At 43.5% G+C, this 18,564-nt stretch overlaps 1 protein-coding gene across 4 annotated transcripts in view; it reads right to left on the bottom strand.

Moving 5' to 3' along the window:
* LOC149308181 (netrin-G2-like) overlaps nucleotides 1–18,564 on the bottom strand; it is a 98,426-nt gene that overhangs the window by 44,184 nt on the left and 35,678 nt on the right. For all 4 annotated transcript variants that reach the window (XM_089535268.1, XM_089535270.1, XM_089535271.1 and 1 more), the window contains exon 3: nucleotides 16,090–16,733. In XM_089535268.1, coding sequence (XP_089391394.1) covers nucleotides 16,090–16,733 — 644 coding nt within the window. The remainder of the gene's footprint in view (nucleotides 1–16,089; nucleotides 16,734–18,564) is intronic.

Genomic DNA, 18,564 nt, shown 5'->3' with positions numbered 1-18,564 from the left:
GTCTTTTGAGGAAGGCAAACTCTCAGCACCCTTCACTTCCAAGCTGAAAAGCACTCCAAGGATGCCTTCCAGCTGGAAAATAGGCATAAGTTCCCTTTCCCCTTTCTTTTTCAAGACAAAATGTTAGGCATTTTGCTGGCAGTCTAGAAATCCAACAAATGCAATAACTGGCCTTGGTGGGGCCAGAACTTTAAAAATGCCTTTTAAAACTGCCGCAGAGTCATTATGGAGTCGTCAGATGATGTTCTGGGGCCAATGCACCTCACCCCTGGAAGTGGAGTATCCTTCCTTGGAGTATGTGATGTTGTTGTATTGGAGGGATTGGTTCTAAATAGATTTGGTAGTGTGTTCTGGGTGGAAGCTAGAGGCATGTAAGTATGTGTAGCAATCAGTGGGTATTTGATAGAGCATGCTGCCTAGAAGTCCACTGTGCACTTGTACAATGGTGTCAAGAATGTGACTTTGTTGTGTGGATTATTCCATGTTCAGGGTGGAAGTTGCTGAAATCCTGGTGGAACTTTTCAAGTGATTGCTTTCCATGTGGCCAAATTACAAAGATGTCATCAATATTCCATAGGTAAAGGGGAGATTTTTGGGTGCATGTGCTGAGGAAGGATTATTCCAGATCAGCCATGAAAATGTTTGCATACTGTGGTGCCACATGGGTGCCCATAGCAGTGCCATTAACAAAGGTGGAGGCACATATTATACCCCAAAGTGAAGTAGTCATGAGTAAGTACAAAGTGTTGGAACATGGCCGCTAGCTCTGCAGTAGCCTCATTCTTGGCATTCCTGATGGCTTGTAATGCAACCTGGTGTGGGACAACGGTGTGTGGGGATTCTATATCCATAATGGCTAGGATTGGAGGTTGTGGGAGGACTGTATTTTTCACAGGGAATCAGTTTTATCTTTCACATAACTTGATGGCAAAATATGGTTTGAAAATCGAGTCACTCCAACAGTGAGAGCTCTAATTTAGTAAGTTTGCACTGAATTGTGAACAAATTTCTTCCCAATCCTAGTGTTGCTCACCCATAGAGCTGTTCCCCTTTACATCTCCTTTTCACTCTCCCTGTCATTAGGAAATTCACTGAAGGAAGTGGGCAGCTGCTAAAGCCCTCAATCCAAATGGCAGGGCTCTGATGGATGTGACGCAGCACAGCATGGCTTCCTCTCCATAGGACTGATGGGCCTTTAATAAGTCCCATGAGATGCTAAGTGGGAAGGAAGCTCTTTTGTCCCAGGCCCTGGAGAATGCCAGTTTTTCATCCTATCATTGCTCTTTGGGAAAGGCCAATAAATATTCACGTTACCATCGCCATCACCCCCTGTGTCCTCCTGTTCTTCGCGACCGGTCATTAAAACATAGCCCCACCAGCAGCAGCTCTTTCTTCATGGTTAAATCTATTCTGACATGGTTCTCTGTAAAAGGTTTGGACAAAATTGGCAATCCATGACGTGAAAAAGGCCAGTAACTTTGTAAAATGAAGTCTGTCAAGAAATGTTTTTTTAAAAAAGAATTTACATTTCAGTGTTCTGGACTATAGCTTTACCCTTTTTAAAAAACTCTGCAAAAATAATTTCTGCTTTCATTGAAAGGGAGAAAAGGGGAAACCTAAATTAGATGCATAAAGTAGAATCCTTAAGAGTATTCTTTAAAAAAAGTCATCATTATAATACTATGAGGTAGACTTTACATATTATTTACAAGATTTAATAAATTAACAAATCACTTACATATATCATAAAAAAGGAAATGAACAAGGAAGGATCAAGTTGCACTTTTAAGACTAACCATGGACGGATCTAGACTGTAGAAATAATGTAGTTTGATACCACTTTGGAACCCTGGGAGTTGTAGTTTTGTAGTTTGGTCTTTAGACTTCTTTGCCAAAAAGAGATAGTGTCTCCCAAAACTACAAAAGCTTGCGGTGAAGTAAATCCATTTTCCATTTTTTTCCTTTTATCTCTTTGAAAAGCAGGCACAAATAGGAATATCTGAAAATGTTACTCTCTTCTGCACTGAAACTTTTATAAATTCAAATTCTCTCAATCTCAGGCCTGAAACATTTGAAAAAATGTTGACAGATTCTCCAAAAATGCACCAAAATGAAATGAAACATAGGGGCTATACAGACCGGCACTTTGTGAGGGCTGAGCGTCTGCACGCTCCAAGTCCTTACGTCGCCACCTGGGCACCATTCTGGCACACACTCTTCTAGACAGCATGTGCCATGATGATGCATCTCTGGTGCAGCGTCCAAACAGCGCAGCATGGAAAGGGCATTATAACGCTTCTGACGCCCCTTCCAAGGAGCCGCTTGGGGCGGTTTCTTTTTGAGTCCTCCAAAGGGTGGAACAGGGCTGTAGCACCGTGCAGTTGCTGCGGCCCCAATCCAGCCTCATAGACTAGCAAAGCCAGACTTTTAAGAAGAAAGCACTCAGAGACCTCTTTATGTATATGAAGGATACTATTTGGGGTTCTTTTGCCTTTCATTTTTCCATGAAAAATGTAAGGACATTTCTAAATTTTGCTACATTTTTGTTATGAAATAAAACTGTCATACAATTAAACTGTTTGTATCCTGTGCATATGCACCTGGAATTGAACCTCCCTGCCCACACTGATATTTTTTCCTGAGTAACCATGCAGAGGCTTCTGCTGTTCCTGAACAAGAGTGCTCCAAATTAATAATGAAGTGAATTTTAAAAACCAAACAGTATTGAAAAACTGCAGATGGCATTTCCCTCTTCTATGACACACCTGACCCTTCAAAGTGTATTCCTGCTATGACACACCTGTGCATCACCCAGGAAGCAAAAACAACACAGCTCGTGTTTCAATATATGCTGACTTTATTCAGAGATTGGGAATGCTACTCTGGAATATAATTCTGAGATTTCCTCGGAGTATAGATATTGGTGGATACTGGGAGTTTTAGTAACTTTCCCAAACTTACATTTTATCCATGTGCACACTAATGCAAATTTAGAATCACAAAGTGAGATGGAGGCATTTAGGCCAACTTGCTAGGTAAAAAAAATGGACTGTTGCTCCCTACTTGATGGACAAAGTTCTACAGTGAGTTGAGCTGCTATGAATAACGGGATCATAAAATTGTAGAATTGGAGACGATTCCAAGGGCCGTCCAGTACAACTCTGCCACACAGGAATAAACAATCAAAGCACCCCTGACAGATGGCCATCCAGCCTCTGTTCAAAGACCTCCAAAGAAGGAGATTCACTACACTCCAAGGGAGTGTGTTGCACTGTTGAACAGCTCTTACTTTCAGGAAGTTCTTCCTAATGTTGACGTGAAAGCTCTTTTCCTGTAGTTTGAATCCATTGCAGCAGAAAACAAGCTTGCTCTAACATGACATTCCTTCAAATATTTAAACAGGGTTATCATATCCCCTCTTAACCTTCTCTTCTCCAGGCTAAATATACCCAGCTCCCTAAGCCGCTCCTCTTAGGGCATGGCCTCCAGGCCCTTCACCATTTTAGTCGCTCTCCTTTGGACATGCTCCAATTTCTCGACATCCTTTTTAAATTGTGGTGCCCAGAACTGGACACAATATTCCAGGTGAGGCCTGACCAAAGCAGAATAGAGTGGCACTATTACTTCCCTTGATCTAGACACTATATTTCTATTGATGCAACCTAAAATTGCATTTGATGTGCTCAAGAACCCATTTATTTGTCTTCTTGGCTGTCCACAGTATCCTAAGTATTCTTCTCCAGCACCACATTTCAAATGAGTTGATGATTTTCTTTCTGTCTGCTTCCTTCACTGTCCATCTCTTGCATCCATACATGGCAACTGGGAACACACTGGCCTGACTGATTCTGACTTTAGTGCTCAGTTGTATGTCTTTGCTCTTCAGTCTCTTTTTATAGCTGCCCTTCCCATTCCTAGTCTTCTTATTTCTTGACTGCAGTCTCCATTCTGGTCAATGTTTGATCCTAGATATGGGAATTCTTTAACTGTTTCAATTTCCTCATTGTCTAGATTGAATTTGTGTATTTCTTCTGTGGTCATTATTTTTGTTTTCTTTAGGTTAAGCAACAGACCTGCCTTTGTACTTTCATCTTTGACCTTCCTTATTAACTGTTCCAATTCCTGAATGTCTTCTGCTAATATTATGGTGTCATCTTAGGTTGCTAATGTTGCTTCCTCCTATCTTAACTCCTCTTTTTACTGATTCTAATTCTGCTTTCCTTATGATGTTTTCAGCACATAAGTTAAACAAGTAAGGTGACAGGATGCAGTCTTGCCTGACCCCTTTGCCTATTGGGAACCACTGTTTTCCTGAATTCTGTTCTGATGGTGGCCTCTTGTGCTTGATATAGATTCCTCATCAAGACTATCAAATGTAGTGGCACCCCCCGCCAATGAGTTCCATAGTGTGTTCCATAGCTTTTTGTGATCTATACAATCAAATCACAATAAGGGCTGTTCAACAACGGAACACACTCCCTCGGAGAGTGGTGGAGTCTCCTTCCTTGGAGGCCTTTAAACAGAGGCTGGATGGCCATCTGTCAGGTATGCTTTGATTGAGAGTTCTTGCATGGAAGGGGGTTGGACTGGATGGCCCTTGTGGTTTCTCCCAATTCTATGACTATGATTCTATTAAATGCTTTGCTGTAGTCTATGAAACACATACTGATTCTTTTTTGGAATTCTTTGGTGTGCTCCATTAGCCATGGTATGTTTGCAATGTGGTCCCTAGTGCCCCTTCCTTTTCTGAATACTGCTTGCACCTCTGGAAGTTCCCTCTCCATGTATGGTTGGAGTCTATGCTGCAGAATTTGGAGCACTATTCTGCTTGCATGTGAGATTAATGCTATTGTCCTATAGTTGCTGCAGTCTTTTGTATCTCCTTTCTTGTGGATTGGTATGTATATTGAGCATTTCCAGTCTGTTGGCCACCTTTTTGTTTTCCATATTTGTTGGCGTATTTCAGTTAGCATTAAAGTTGCATCTGTCTGTAGGCATTGTAGCAGTTCAACTGAGATATCACCTGTTCCTGGGATATTTATTTTTTTCCCCATTTCCTTTATTGCAGATTCCACTTCATTTCTTAGAATTTGGTGTTTGTCTTCATATGCCTCTTTCTTTCAAATGTCATTCATCCCTTCATTTCTTTTGTATAACTCTTCTGTTTATTCCCTCCAGTTATGTTCCTTTTTCTCCACAGCGCATCCCTGCCCTTGGTTTGAACTTGGCTTTAATTTCTCAGATTTTTTGGTAGAGATCTCTCATTCTTCACTTTTTATTGTTGTGTTCTATTTCTCTGCATTGGTCATTGTAGTATTTCTCCTTATCCCTGCAAGTCAGATGTTGCACAGTTGTATTCATACTTCTAGTTTTGTTCCTAGCTCCTTTGCTTTTGCTTTTCTTCTTTCTTTTATTGCATGAAGTGTTTCATCTTCTATTTCCCATTATGTAATCTGTTTAAAGATGGTGATATAACCATGTTTAAATAAATGAAGGGGTGTTATGTAGAACAGAACTTCTTAAGGTGGTAATCCATAGACCAGTGCTGGTCTGCAAGCCATTGGCTGCTGACCCTTGGAGAGTTTCCAGGTAAGAATGAAATAACTATATCCAAAGGGGATAAATATGATACTAGTCCTTGGCACGCTGGAGGGAAAGTCGACCATTTCAGCCCAGGAAGCATCAGTGGAGAAAGCTTGTCTTCTGTCGCTCCACTGACTGGTGCATGAACCCATAAACCCAAAGGTGGTGGATTCGTCTTCACTGGAGATTTTCAAGCAGCAGGAGGAGGCCAGGCAGAGTGTGGTACCCAGAGGTACCCAGAAATGCTGGTCCCTTCACCTGGCACCCAACCTTAAGAAGAAAGAAGGATGAGCTCTTATCAAAGCTAGAGAATGGAGGAAGAGGCCACACACCACAAGGCCTGGAACGGAAAATAAAACACTGAATAATTGTGTCTAATGAACGAATCCTCACTCTGAAAAAAGCTTGGTTTATTGTGGTTAGTGTTGTTGTTGTTGTTGTTGTTGTTACTGTGATTATTATCCCTGAAGGCTGCAGCTGCTGAAAGGTTTGTAATATTAATAAATTATGCTGCAATCTCTTTCCCAGGGATTAGTTAACTGTGAAGGATTTAAATATTTTTAATACAAGAAATAAAGGAAAAGGAAAAGGAAAGGAAAGGAGGCAGGAAGGAAGGAGAGATAAAGAGAATGCTGCAAGTAGGTTCAAGAAAAGCAGCGAAGAGAGGAGAGGAGATCTTAGTAAATTCCTCAGTAAATTGTTGGTGTTTCTCCAGCTGGATTTTTCATCATGACACTAGCCATGTGTCTGCATCCACCCCCATTAATTTCACTTACCCTGCATCTACCTGAGAGCCACCTGGGGTTAAAGGAGTGAGAAAGTGAGGTGGGTGGAGGAGCAAGATGTGATTATGAGGAAGGGCACATTAACACTTGCCCTTAACACCTCACCTGCCAATTGAGCTCTATGTGAGCCAAAATGGAAAGGAGACCAGGAGTCTTCCTTATCTTCATCACTCAAGATTAACAGTACAGAAACCTGGAGCGAATGAAAGAATGGAATGGAAAGGGTTTGCCTGTTCCCTCCACCATGCCTTCCTTCTTCTGTCCTGATGTATTTGTGCCTGCTAGCCAAAGAAGGGCTTTCTCGTTTCTATTCCTGTCCCAGGTCCTCAGCATCTCCAGTTACCCAGCGGATCAATAGGAACAGGATGAAAGAAATGAAATCTAAGAACAAAAGGAGGGAGGGAGGCATGCATAAAAATAACACCATTCTCCTCCCCACCAGCACACAACAGAATGTGCCTGCTACCCTAATGCAGTTTGGCTAAGATGCTTCTTTTTGATATCCCAAGGGAACTGATCGGAAGCTCATAGAATCGGAGTTGGAAGGAACCCCAAGGGCCATCTAGTCTAATTTGCTTCACATGCAGGACTCCACAGCTAAAGCATCCTTCAGAGGTGGCCATTCAGTCCCATGATGAATGGTGACTGAGTTTTCTTGTTTTCCTTTTCATTCCCATCCTTTCCCCCCCTTTTGTGTCATGTCTTTTTTTTTCCTTTCCTTTTCGGAGAATGAAGTCTGAACCATCTTTTCTTTTTAAACTTTAATATGCAAGCTATTCTAGCAGGCTTTTCAGTTACAGGGAAAGGAATAAATGCTACAAACAAACAAATAAATGCGCTTTACTCTTAAAAATGTGCTGCAGTGAAATAGTAGAAGTGATAGAGAGTAGCCACAGAAATGTCCTAGAGCAAGTGCTTACCATTTTAGCAATGCAACTCAACCATACATTCTCTATGGGTCAGATGATTGAACTACTTCCATGTTACAAGTTACCATCATCTTCTGCTAAGAGACACATCCTTGGAGTTCTCACCCCTGGAGATGTCAGCAGGTCTCTCTGCCAGGACAAGGTCTAAGTCTAGAGGAGTTTTTGTACTTTGGCAAACCTTGCAGAGCTCATCCCGCCAGCAAAGCATCACTGACCTTAGCTGACTTTGGTTATTTAAACACAAACGCTCCCAAAGCATTTCAGCTTAAAAACTGCAACAAGACTACTGCTATCAAGTGAATGATATTTTTATTCAGTTTATAAAATCAATGGCTTCTTTCAGTGGGTATAAGGCAGGGGTAGGCAACCTTTTTAAGCCGGGGGCCGGGTTGCTGTCCCTCAGACAACTGGGGGGGCCGAAGCCAAAAAATAAATAATTAAATAATTTTTTAAAAAAATTAAATAAATAAATAAACCGGGACAAATGTAGGACAACATTTTCAAATGGTGGACACTTTTTTTAAAAAAAGTGGAGGACACGCAAAAAATTTTTGCTGATTTTTAAATTTTTTTTAACATAAATGTATGTTTCTGAGGCATCTATAGACAATTGCCCCCTTGCCCCTGCACGCGAGAGGCCAAAGGCCCCGGCGGCAATCGGCGGCAGGACTGGGCTGGGGCCGGTCCCAAGGCCTCGCCGGGCCGCATCCGGCCCACGGGCCGCAGGTTGCCTACCCCTGGTATAAGGCTTCACAGCATAGGTTTGTAGACAACCTGGAGCCGTGAGATGTCCAATCACCGCCTGCCCCCTGCAGATGGGGGGGGGGGGAGTGGGTACCTGCATCATCCCCACACCATGATCCCAGCCACTCCACTACTCCTACTTGCAACTGCTCAGCATTCTGGGGAAGCAGATGGACATTACGCCAGGCTTAGCCAGGTGGCAGGAAGCAAACACCAGATGATGGCATGCAGTTCTAGGTAAGAAACAGGCAGTTCACCAGAGGGCGAAGCAGGCAGGGTGTGGGCAGGTAAGCAAATGCAATGAGGAAAGGAGGACAGAACTGAGAACGGCCTGGAAAGTCACTTTGAAAAAAAGTGCAATGCTTTCCTAAGAAAAGTTAATCTGAGTAGTCATTACAGTACATATATACACTCTCGAGTTGTACATGACACATTACTTCCCATTACATTTGGAGTGGGGAATAAGTAGTGATAAAACGTGGAGTTGTTATTGTTGTGTGAAACGTTAATGAGGGGAAAGCATGAAGAGCCAACAGTTTCCTTCTGTAAAGATCAACCAACAGCCCAACATACAGGACCTCACTAGTTTCAAATATGAAAAAGAGAAAGAGGCATACTTGCAAACACATTTCTCACTGCTGAGAATAATAATAAATAATAATAAATGCTTTATTTATATACCGCCCTTCTTCCAATCAGGGCGGTGCACATCATAATAACATATACAATATACAATATAAAACAATAAAACAGATTAAAATATACATTAAAATCAAATACTAGCCAGCTTATCATTGGCTAACTAGAGCTTGTATCGGGGAACACTCACTTAAACAGGAAGGTTTTTAAGTCCTTCCTGAACTGGGCTAGGGAGGTAGCCGAGCGGAGCTCTATGGGCAGCGTATTCCAGAGGGTCGGGGCCGAGATGGTAAATGTCCTCCTTGCAGTGGAGGTCATTCCTTCCCAATGGTCACTTTGAGTTCAGCCAGGGATATGAAAGAATCTCACTGCTCCTGAGATCTGTCCCAGTTCTGGCCATCCTAAGAGAAGGAGTCTGAACTGAAAGCCTTTGTCATTCTCCTCAAGAGATCTCTGCTCTGGTGCCAGACTGAGAGGCAAAAGGACTGGCTCCTTTTATGTTTGCCATAATTTGCAAGCGTTATAAACTTAAATTAGGACCACAACGTATAACTATGATTTTTTTTTTAACAGATAATTAAAAGAAAGAGACAAAATGGGTATGAAAATAACTGGCTCTGAGAATTCAAAGTCTGAGTTTGAAAAACTAGTGATGATATATAAAATGTATAAGACATTATTTAAAATGGAAACTGAGGATGAAAAGATAAAAGAATGTATGATTAAATGGGCACAAAATGTAGGTCACAATATACATTTAGAGCAATGAGAGAATCATAGAATCATCAAATCATCGAATTGGAAAAGACCCTAAGGGACATCCAGTCCAACCCCTTTCTGCCATGCAAGGAGACACCCGCTAAGCCCTCATGACAGATGGCCATTGAACCTCTGTTTAAAAACCTTCACAGAAGTATAATGTCTAGATCTAGGGAAGTAATAGTGCCACTCTTTTCTGCTCTGGTCATGCCCTACCTGGAATATTGTGTCCAGTTCTGGGCACCACAATTTTAAAAAGATGTTGAGAAACTGGAGTGTTTCCAAAGGAGGGCAACTAAAATGGTGAAGGGTCTGGAAACCATGTCCTATGAGGAACAACTCAGGGAGCTGGGTATGTTTAGCCTGGAGAAGAGGTTAAGAGGTGATATGATAGCCCTGTTTAAGTATTTGAAGGGATGTCATATAGAGGAGGGAGCAAGCTTGTTTTCTGCTGCTCCAGAGAACAGGACCCGGAACAATGGATGCAAGCTACAGGAAAAGAGATTCCAGCTCAACATTAGGAGGAATTCCCTGACAGGAAGGGCTGTTCGACAGTAAAACACACTCCTTCCTCGGAGTGTAGTGGAGTCTCCTTCCTTGGAGATCTTTAAACAGATGGCCATCTGTCAGGGTCAGGGATGATTTGATTGAGAGTTCTTGTGTGGCAGAGTGGGGTTGGACTGGATGGCCCTTGTGGTCTCTTCCAACTCTATGATTCTATGATCCATTCCTGCCTTCCCCACTACCTTCCGACTTATCATTCACACAGAAATAGCATAAACACAAATCAAATGGGAAATCAGCCATCTTAGCTTTTTTTTCACCTTACAATGCTTTTTGCTATCCCCATCCTACGCAGACACACACGCACACACAGAGTTGAGGTCACAACACAACATATGGTACAGAACAGCAATGCAGAAAAATAAAACCAGCAATTGAGGGGAAGTGGGGGAAAGTTACCCAGGGGACAGAGCTTCACAAATGCTCTCATCATATGTCTGAACTCAGGTGGGCTCCATGTGGCAGACGGAGTTCTGGGGAAGGAGGAAACACAAATGGCATTTGCTGTTTATTCATGGATACTGGTACTTGCAGTCAGAAGCCACATAGATCACCTTTGGACAAGCCAGATGAACCTGTGTGCCCATCACAGGTCCCAGTGCTGTGTTGCTTTATTCCTTCCTAGGATCCTCAGGCCAGCCCTACCAGTCAGGACAGTGAGGTCCAAAACACACTGCAGAAATAATCCAGTTTGAGACCACTTTAACTGCCCCGGCTCAGTGGTAGGGAATACTGGGAATTGTAGTTTATTGTGGCACCAGAGCTCTCTGACAGAGAAGGCTAAGTGTCTCATAAAACTACAGTTCCCAGAATTCCCTAGCACTGAGCCAGGCAGTTAAAGCAGTTTCAAACTGGATTATTTCTGTAGTGTGTTTTGGATCTGAGGCATCAATTTAAAGCAGTGTATCTTAAATTACCTGATATAGTGCATTGGCAGGTTTCCTCCCACCCCAGTATGCCAGGGATTCGCAACATGTTCTGCAGCTACAGCTGTTTCTTTCCTGGAAACTTGTCATGGACTGGAAGCCCATGATCTGCGTATTGGTTTTAGTCCACAGACCATCCCTTTGAGGAGCCCTGATCCAAGGCATGAGTGAGCCATGTGGGGTCTTCACCCATTTTTGCAGCCAAGGTGCACTGCTCCTCATGTGCCTTGTTTAGGTATAATAAAATTTTAAACAAAGGGAGTTTGAAACTTGAGCTGAACCTCTGGCCTCTTCTTCGTTGCCTTAGACAATAAAATGCCTTGAGCTAGCCCTGCTGAAGTCAGCTTGCAAAGCAAACAGGACCTGGGGTTGGATTGGCAGCAACTGTAGTGCTAGTGGCAAAGGAGGGGAGGCCTCATGAAAACATATCTGCTTTACATCTTTAAAGAAACAGACTGCCTTTTAAATATCCACATCATTACCTCCAATTTGCAACATGCCAGCCTTTATGAGGCACAAAGAAAACAATGTCCAAATGTTCAGAGCTGTTCCAAAGGGAATTGCAGAGCACGTTTCATGTAATAGAATAAATTCCAAAGCAGAGTATACCATAGCTGTGCAACTAGAATGATTCATAGAATCACAGATCTGGAATGCTGGAAGTGACCCCAAGGATCATCTAGTCAAACCCCTGCCTATGCAGTGATCCATAATAAATCATCCCTGAAAGGTGACCATCCAAATCCTGTTTGAAAACACTAACACCTTCTCATTTAGCCCATTTCTTTGCCAAGCAGTTCTCTCGCTGTGTCTGCATGGGCCAGAATATTCTGAGAGCAGCCCGGAGTATTCTGGCCCCAAAGCTGCTTCAAAGCCCCCCCACACACACACACATACACACTACCAGAGCATTCCAGACTAACACCAGGGAGCTGTTTGCACATGTGCACCACTGTGCTACCCACTGCCGCTGGTGTGAGTCGTTCCCTCTGAGGCTGAAAACAAGGCACCCAGCATCAGTCACATGGCTGGGTGCCTCGTTCTGACCTCAGAGGGAGTGACTTGTACCAATGGCAGCAGCAATGGGTGGCACAATGGGGTGCATTGTGAACAGCTGTGTGGCACACCAGAGGGCTCTGGATTTTCTTGGACGATTCAGAGCAAAGGTTGAGTTTTTATAATATATACTGAGGGTGGTATACAACAGATTTGGTGCTGAACTGACCTTACATCATCTGGACAGTCTGTACTAGAACCGGTGATTGAGCTCTGGACTGATTGCCATGAGGACAAAGGGAATCGTAGAATTGTAGAGCTGGAAGAGACCACAGGGCCATGCAGGAACTCTCAATTAAAGCATCCCTAACAGATGGCCACCCAGCCTCTGTTTAAAGACCTCCAAGGAAGGAGCCTCTACCACATTCCAAGAGAGTGTGGTCCATTGTCAAACAGCTCTTACTGTCAGGAAGTTCCTCCTAATGTTGAGGTGGAATCTCTTTTCCTCTAACTTGCATCCATTGTTCCGGGTCCTGTTCTCTAGAGCAGCAGAAAACAAGCTTCCTCCATCCTCAATATGACATCCCTTCAAATATTTAAAGAAGGCTATCATATCACCCCTTAATACCCTGCTCCCTAAGTCATTCCTCATAGGGAATGGTTTCCAGACCATTCACTATTTTAGTTGCCCTCCTTTGGACATGCTATGTGGCCCATGAAGACATGGCCACAGTCAGAATTTCCTAATAATTCGGTAAAATTTCTTGTAACTGGAATCCATTGGCTTGGGCCTTAAACTGTGGAACAGCAGAAAGCAAAGTCATTCCATCTTCCAAATGATGAACAGACCTTCCAATATATGAAAATGGCATTATATCACCTCTCAATCTTCGCCAAGTGAAACTCACCCTGTTGCCTCAATCATTCTTCATAGGGATTGGTTTCCAGATCTTCTACCATCTTGGTCACCCTCTTCTAAAAATGTTCCAGCTTATCAATAGCTTTCTTAAACCATGATGCCTAAAACTGGAGATGAGGGAGGTCTGGCCAAAGCTGAACAGAGTGGCTGTTTGCATTACTTGCCTTGACTGGGGCCCAATACTTCTGTTGATATTGCTGGGAATCCCTGACTGCCTGCACACTGACAATCTGGGTATCTTTTGCTGCCTACATTCCGATTGCCAAATTCTGTTTTCTCCAGGACAAACCAAAGTACAGTTGTTGGGGCACATCCAGTAGTTGTTAGCTTCTAGCCAACAATAACCATCACGCTTATTTAAGCAAGTCTCATCCAGCCATCAGGGCCCATTAAAGAAACATGTTTAGCTACTCGCGCTATTCCAAAGCCAAGACAAAAGATCACTGAATCATTTAACAGTCAGGACACCACATCACAGGATGAGGCCTCTGCTTCCTCAGCTCAACATTGTGCAAATCAAATCAGATATCCTGCTTTATCAGACAGAAATTGGACCGGTTCAAAAAGCTTTGTGTCCAAGACTCTGCTGAGCACAGATGGTCTCCTTCCTCCCCACTTCCTCCCCACTTCTGCACAAAAGAGAAACTGGAGAAGTGCAGACATGTTTGCAAATTTCAAAAAAGTGGTGAGTGCCTAATGTTCGACCCCTGTAGAAAAAAGCCTACAGCAGCAAAGAAGGAGGGTGAGGCTGGGCAAAAACAAGCCCCTACAAATTAGGTTTTAGGATAATTCACGCCAATGAAGGATGCCACTGGTTGACTTTCATGCAAGATTCTGACTTTGCATCCCAATTTGGAGGATGAAAAATGCAGGGGTAAAAATGAAACTATTTCCCCTGGGGCAGTAATTTGATTCAGTCACTGTCTCTTGTCAGGCCAGACTTCAGCAGCATGCCAGAAGAGCAGCCTTTCAGGACATTATGGATGTGTGTGTATGTGTGCGTGTGTATGTGTATCAGACTGGCAAGCACCAGAAGAAGGAAAGCATCACCTCCAGGAAAGGGACACTCTAATGGGGCCTAGCTGAAGTTAGCATAATGCAGTTATGCTGGTAGGGGAATGGGGGAGAAACCTCTAAGTTTAAAATGCAAATTTTAACCTCCTTCCCTCTCTCTATCCCCTTTCACATCAAATCTTTAAACGCTGCTTCCAGTTCTTACACTGCTGGGTGAGAGTAAGGAGAGTCCTATCCATGTACGTTCACAGTTGGCTTAAGGTCACAGGATCTGAAGTTCTATTGTGTCAAGTTCTGTTGTATCACCCTTCTCTCCTCTAGGTTCTGCTTTTCAGCAGTGAACAGGACCTTCCTGAATGACAATCAAACCCATTTGAACTATTTATGGATGAAATTTATAACCTGCCGTTCCTCCAAGTTGTTGAGAGAATATGTGGCACCACAAAAAAGAAATGCAAAGGAGGGGGATCAGAAAGAGAGGGGGAGGAAGTTGGAAGAAAGGAAAAGGTAGTAAAAAAAAGAGAGAATGAAGGATAAAGGATCTACACTGCTCATCTTTGGTTCTAGCCTCACACACTGTTGGCTTCATCCCTGCCCCACACAAATCAGTCAGTGCTCCCTGATAAACTAGTCCAAAGATTACATCTAAATACAGACACAAACATAGTTATCTTCCTGCTGTGAATGTTTTTTATTTTGGGAGACCTCATCAGTTTAGCAGTATGACTAGGTCCTGGGCTTATATAGAAGATCATAGAATCACAGAATTGTAGAGTTGGAAGAGATGTCAAAGGCCATCCAGTCCAACTCCTGCCACACAGGGAGACCCAGTCAAAGCACGCGCGACAGATGGCCATTTGGCCTCTGTTTAAAAACCTCCAAAGAAAGAAATGCCACCACTCTCTTAGGCAGCGCGTTCCACTGTCGAACAGCAATTACTATCAGGAGGTTCCTCCTAATTTGGAGGTGGAATCCAATGATTCATGTCCAAGTCTCTGGAGAACAGAAAACAAGCTTGCTCCATCCTCACTATGACATTTCTTCAAGTATTGAAACATGGCTATCATGTCTCCCCTTAACCTTCTCTTCTCCAGACTAAACATACCCAGGTCCCTAAGCTGCTTCTCACAGGGCATAGTTTCTAGAAATTTCACTATTTTGGTCACCTTCCTCTGGACACATTCTAGCTTGTCAACATCCCTTTTGAATTGCGGACACAGTATTCCAGGTGAGGTCTGACCAAAGTAGTACTATTACTTCCCTCAATCTAGTCACTACAGTCATATTGATGCAGCCTAGAATCGTATTGGCTTTTTTAGCTACTGCATCACAGAGTTGATTCATATTTACCTTGTGATCTGTCAACCAACTGTAGATCTACCTAACTAGCATTGTGTAGTCCACATTTTACTAGCTTGTTTGCAAGGATATCATGTGGGATCTTGTTGAAGGCCTTACTGAAATCAAGATATGCTACATTCACAACATTCATCTACTAAGCTTGTGACTGTCAAAAACAGGGATAAAATTAGTCTGGCATTACTTGTTTTTGAGAAACCCTATGCTGACTTTAAGTAATCATGGCATTCCTTTCTAAGTGCTTACACTTAGTCTGTTTCGTGATCTACTCTAGAATCTTTCCTGAAACCGATGTCAGGCTGATTGGCCAGTAATTATTTGCATCCAAAAAAGCCCCCCTTTTTATTGTTTTTAACCTCTCTAACAATGAGCTTATTCTACACTTTAGCTTTTCTGATTATCTCCCTATACGAACTGCTATTTCTCTGAATCCCACTTTGTTGATTTCCCTCTTTTTCCATTGTACATGTCCCTTTTAAATCTTAGCTCAGTTGAAACCTCTTTAGACATCCATCCTGGTTTCTTTAGACGCCTCCCATTTTATTATGTCAAAGCCTACATGCCATTGCAGTTTTTCAGGGACATTTCATTTGTATGCCACTTTGCTGTTTACATTCCCCTCCACACACACTCATGTGGATGTTTCTGCAAGCCAACTAGAGATAGCACTATCATGCACACAAACAACCAGACCCTGGCCTGCAAATCCTCCCACTGGCCTTTTAAAGAGCAGAAGATTCCTTGTGGTTTTACACTGCGACATAAGTAACTTGTTGGAGACCCCTCTGGAAATGTATTTTTGACTCCCATCATCACTCCCACTCTCACAAAAAACATGGACCCCACAAAAAGGGAATGGAAGATCAGGTTACCTGGCCGTGACTTCAATGTTGGAGACGGCATAGAAATACTTATACAAGTTCTCCCTCTGCACATAGGTGCCTCCTAGCGCCGGTCTCAAGAGCCTCAATCGCAAGTCTGTCAAGGTGAAGAAGTCCTTCAGGCCTTTGGCACTCTCCAGCCGCGTGTAAAGGTTGTCCATGTTTCTGAGCTCGGGCCCAGCAAAAATAGCAAAACGATCCCTCACCTCAAAGCGGACGTTCTTCTCCTTTTTGGACCCCGCCCAGCGGGAGTAGTCCTCAGTGCAAATTACCCTGTTGGCGCTGGTGACGGAGAGGTCCCGGACCCTCCGGGCTTGCATGCCAAAGGCTTCATTGCAATCATCTGCGTAGTACTGGTATGGGTGCCAAGTCCTCCCATTGTCCAAGGACTTCTCTAGCAGCATCATCGTGGGGCGCCCATATTCAAAGGTCACCACAATGTCATCGGTCAGCTCAATGCTCTTGTTCCAAGAGAGTGTGATGTTGGCTAGCAATGGCTCTGGATAGCGGCTCCATGTCATGCTCTGCCAGTAGGTCGCCAGGCCTTCATCCTCCTTGTCAAACATCAGCTTAGGTGGGTGAGCTAGGTCTGGGTTGGAAGCATCACATTCATCACTGCACATGTAAGGGTTTTCCTGAAAGAAGAACAAGAGTAACAAGAGAAGAAAGGGACAGTGGATAGCCAGAGCTAACAGGGCACTGAGCGAGGATGGAGGGGTCAGCTTTGAAAGAGTCCCCATGTGCCCAAGGAGGGTACCAAAAGGTAAGCAGTTGTGTTGATTCATTTTACATATTCCAACGAGCGGAATAACTTCATACTGTCCTTTTCAGGACCAGCCAACAGTTGTGGAACAATAAGCTGGCACAGAATGGAGCAGCATAAGGGAGACCAGGCACTAGACCAGAATCAATTGGAAGGTCCCTCTGTGATGCACAGTACTTTTTCAAGGTGTTCCAAGTCCCGGCTCAGTAACATAATGTAGGATCTAAATTATGCAGCTGAGATGGAAAACCTTAGCAGGGAAACCAGGAATGGATTTGTATGGGCCAGTTCCCTGGGCTTAGCATGTGTCCAAAGCTTCCCTGTCTTACTTCCCTTCCACCCACCTGCCTCAGCACAGGAACGTAGCCAAGGGGGGCGGGGGGTCCGAACCGCCCCTTCCATTAGATACAATGAATGGTGCATGCCACTGCGCTGCCGCACCCAAGCCCCATTATAATGGCGACACTTCGTCTGGAAACCTGCCCCCCCTTCCCAAAATCCTGGCTATGTCCCTGCCCAGCAATTGCTATTCAGGTTCTGTGTGGTCATTCCTAATAGCCATGGGTAAACCTGCCCTAACTTCAGTTGGAAGTTGTGAAGAAGACCAGTGCCTCCTCCCACCCCGCGCACCCGTTTCAAGTCGTCCTGTCCACAAAGTCCTGGTCTTATTACCTCATCACAACAGGGAAAGAACCCTTGGCTCTGGCAAGACAGCAGTTTGTAAGCTCTGGCGGGTTCTACCAGCTGCCATAGCTTCAGGTATTGCCCTGGTGACAGACTGTGTACCTGCCACCTGAGGACCAGCATAACTAAGAACCAAAAGTTTGGCCATCAGATGATAAACTGGCCATTTTTAAGTAAACAAGGATTAGTGTGGAATAGCTGTGCTTGCCATCACTGGAGGAGCATCCAGGACTGATGGCATCACAGATCTCTGCGCTATTCAATCTCTCCTTGCAACCCCCAGATACAATGGAAGCTTCCCTAACTTTTACCAGGCCTGTGCTGTTAACAGCCAAGTGTTCTCTCTGTTTTTTCCTCCAAACTGATGAAAACATTTCTTTTGGCAGCTCAACCCTGCATCCTCACCCTTCCAATATATTTTAAGAGAAATTATGTTATTAATGGCTAAGCTATAGAACATTTTCAATAAAGCTGGCATCTGTTCCAAACATCAAAGGTACTTTAAAACACACATACACACACACACAACTTAATTTATTATCCCTGCCAGGAAAAAAAGACCAAACAATATCAGCCTTATTTGAAAAACAATCATCACCACCAGAACTCTCTGTTGTGTGTGCTGCTGGCTTCTTATGGGGACAAGAAGAGAAAGATCAATACTGAAAAGGCAATGGCTGCAGAAGACCAAAGGCAGAACTTTTGAGTCAGGTGAGCTGATGCCTTCAACTGAGACCCCTGATCAGAAGAAGTTGCCAGGGACAGTCCTCTGTGTTTCCTCTTTTTGAGAGTGTCTGGGATGTTTCTAAAAAATGTGTCACTGCCTTCATGCATGTGCTGTAGAATTCCTTAGGAATAGGCAAGCAAGGGCGAAGATTATGTTTTACATGCAGAATGTCACATGGTTGATCCCACACATCTCCAGATAGGGTTAGGATAGACCCCAAATTGGGGCTCACAATTGAATTTTAGCTTCTAATTTACAAATTTAATATTGGGGATACTGAGGTAGTGAATGC

The sequence above is a fragment of the Sceloporus occidentalis genome, unplaced genomic scaffold (assembly GCF_023333645.1).
Source record: "Sceloporus occidentalis isolate IW3139 unplaced genomic scaffold, rSceOcc1.0.p SCAF_8, whole genome shotgun sequence".
Taxonomy (NCBI): Eukaryota; Metazoa; Chordata; class Lepidosauria; order Squamata; family Phrynosomatidae; genus Sceloporus; species Sceloporus occidentalis.
Note: the sequence above shows the minus strand (reverse complement) of the source record. Positions and strands in the feature narration are given on the sequence as shown.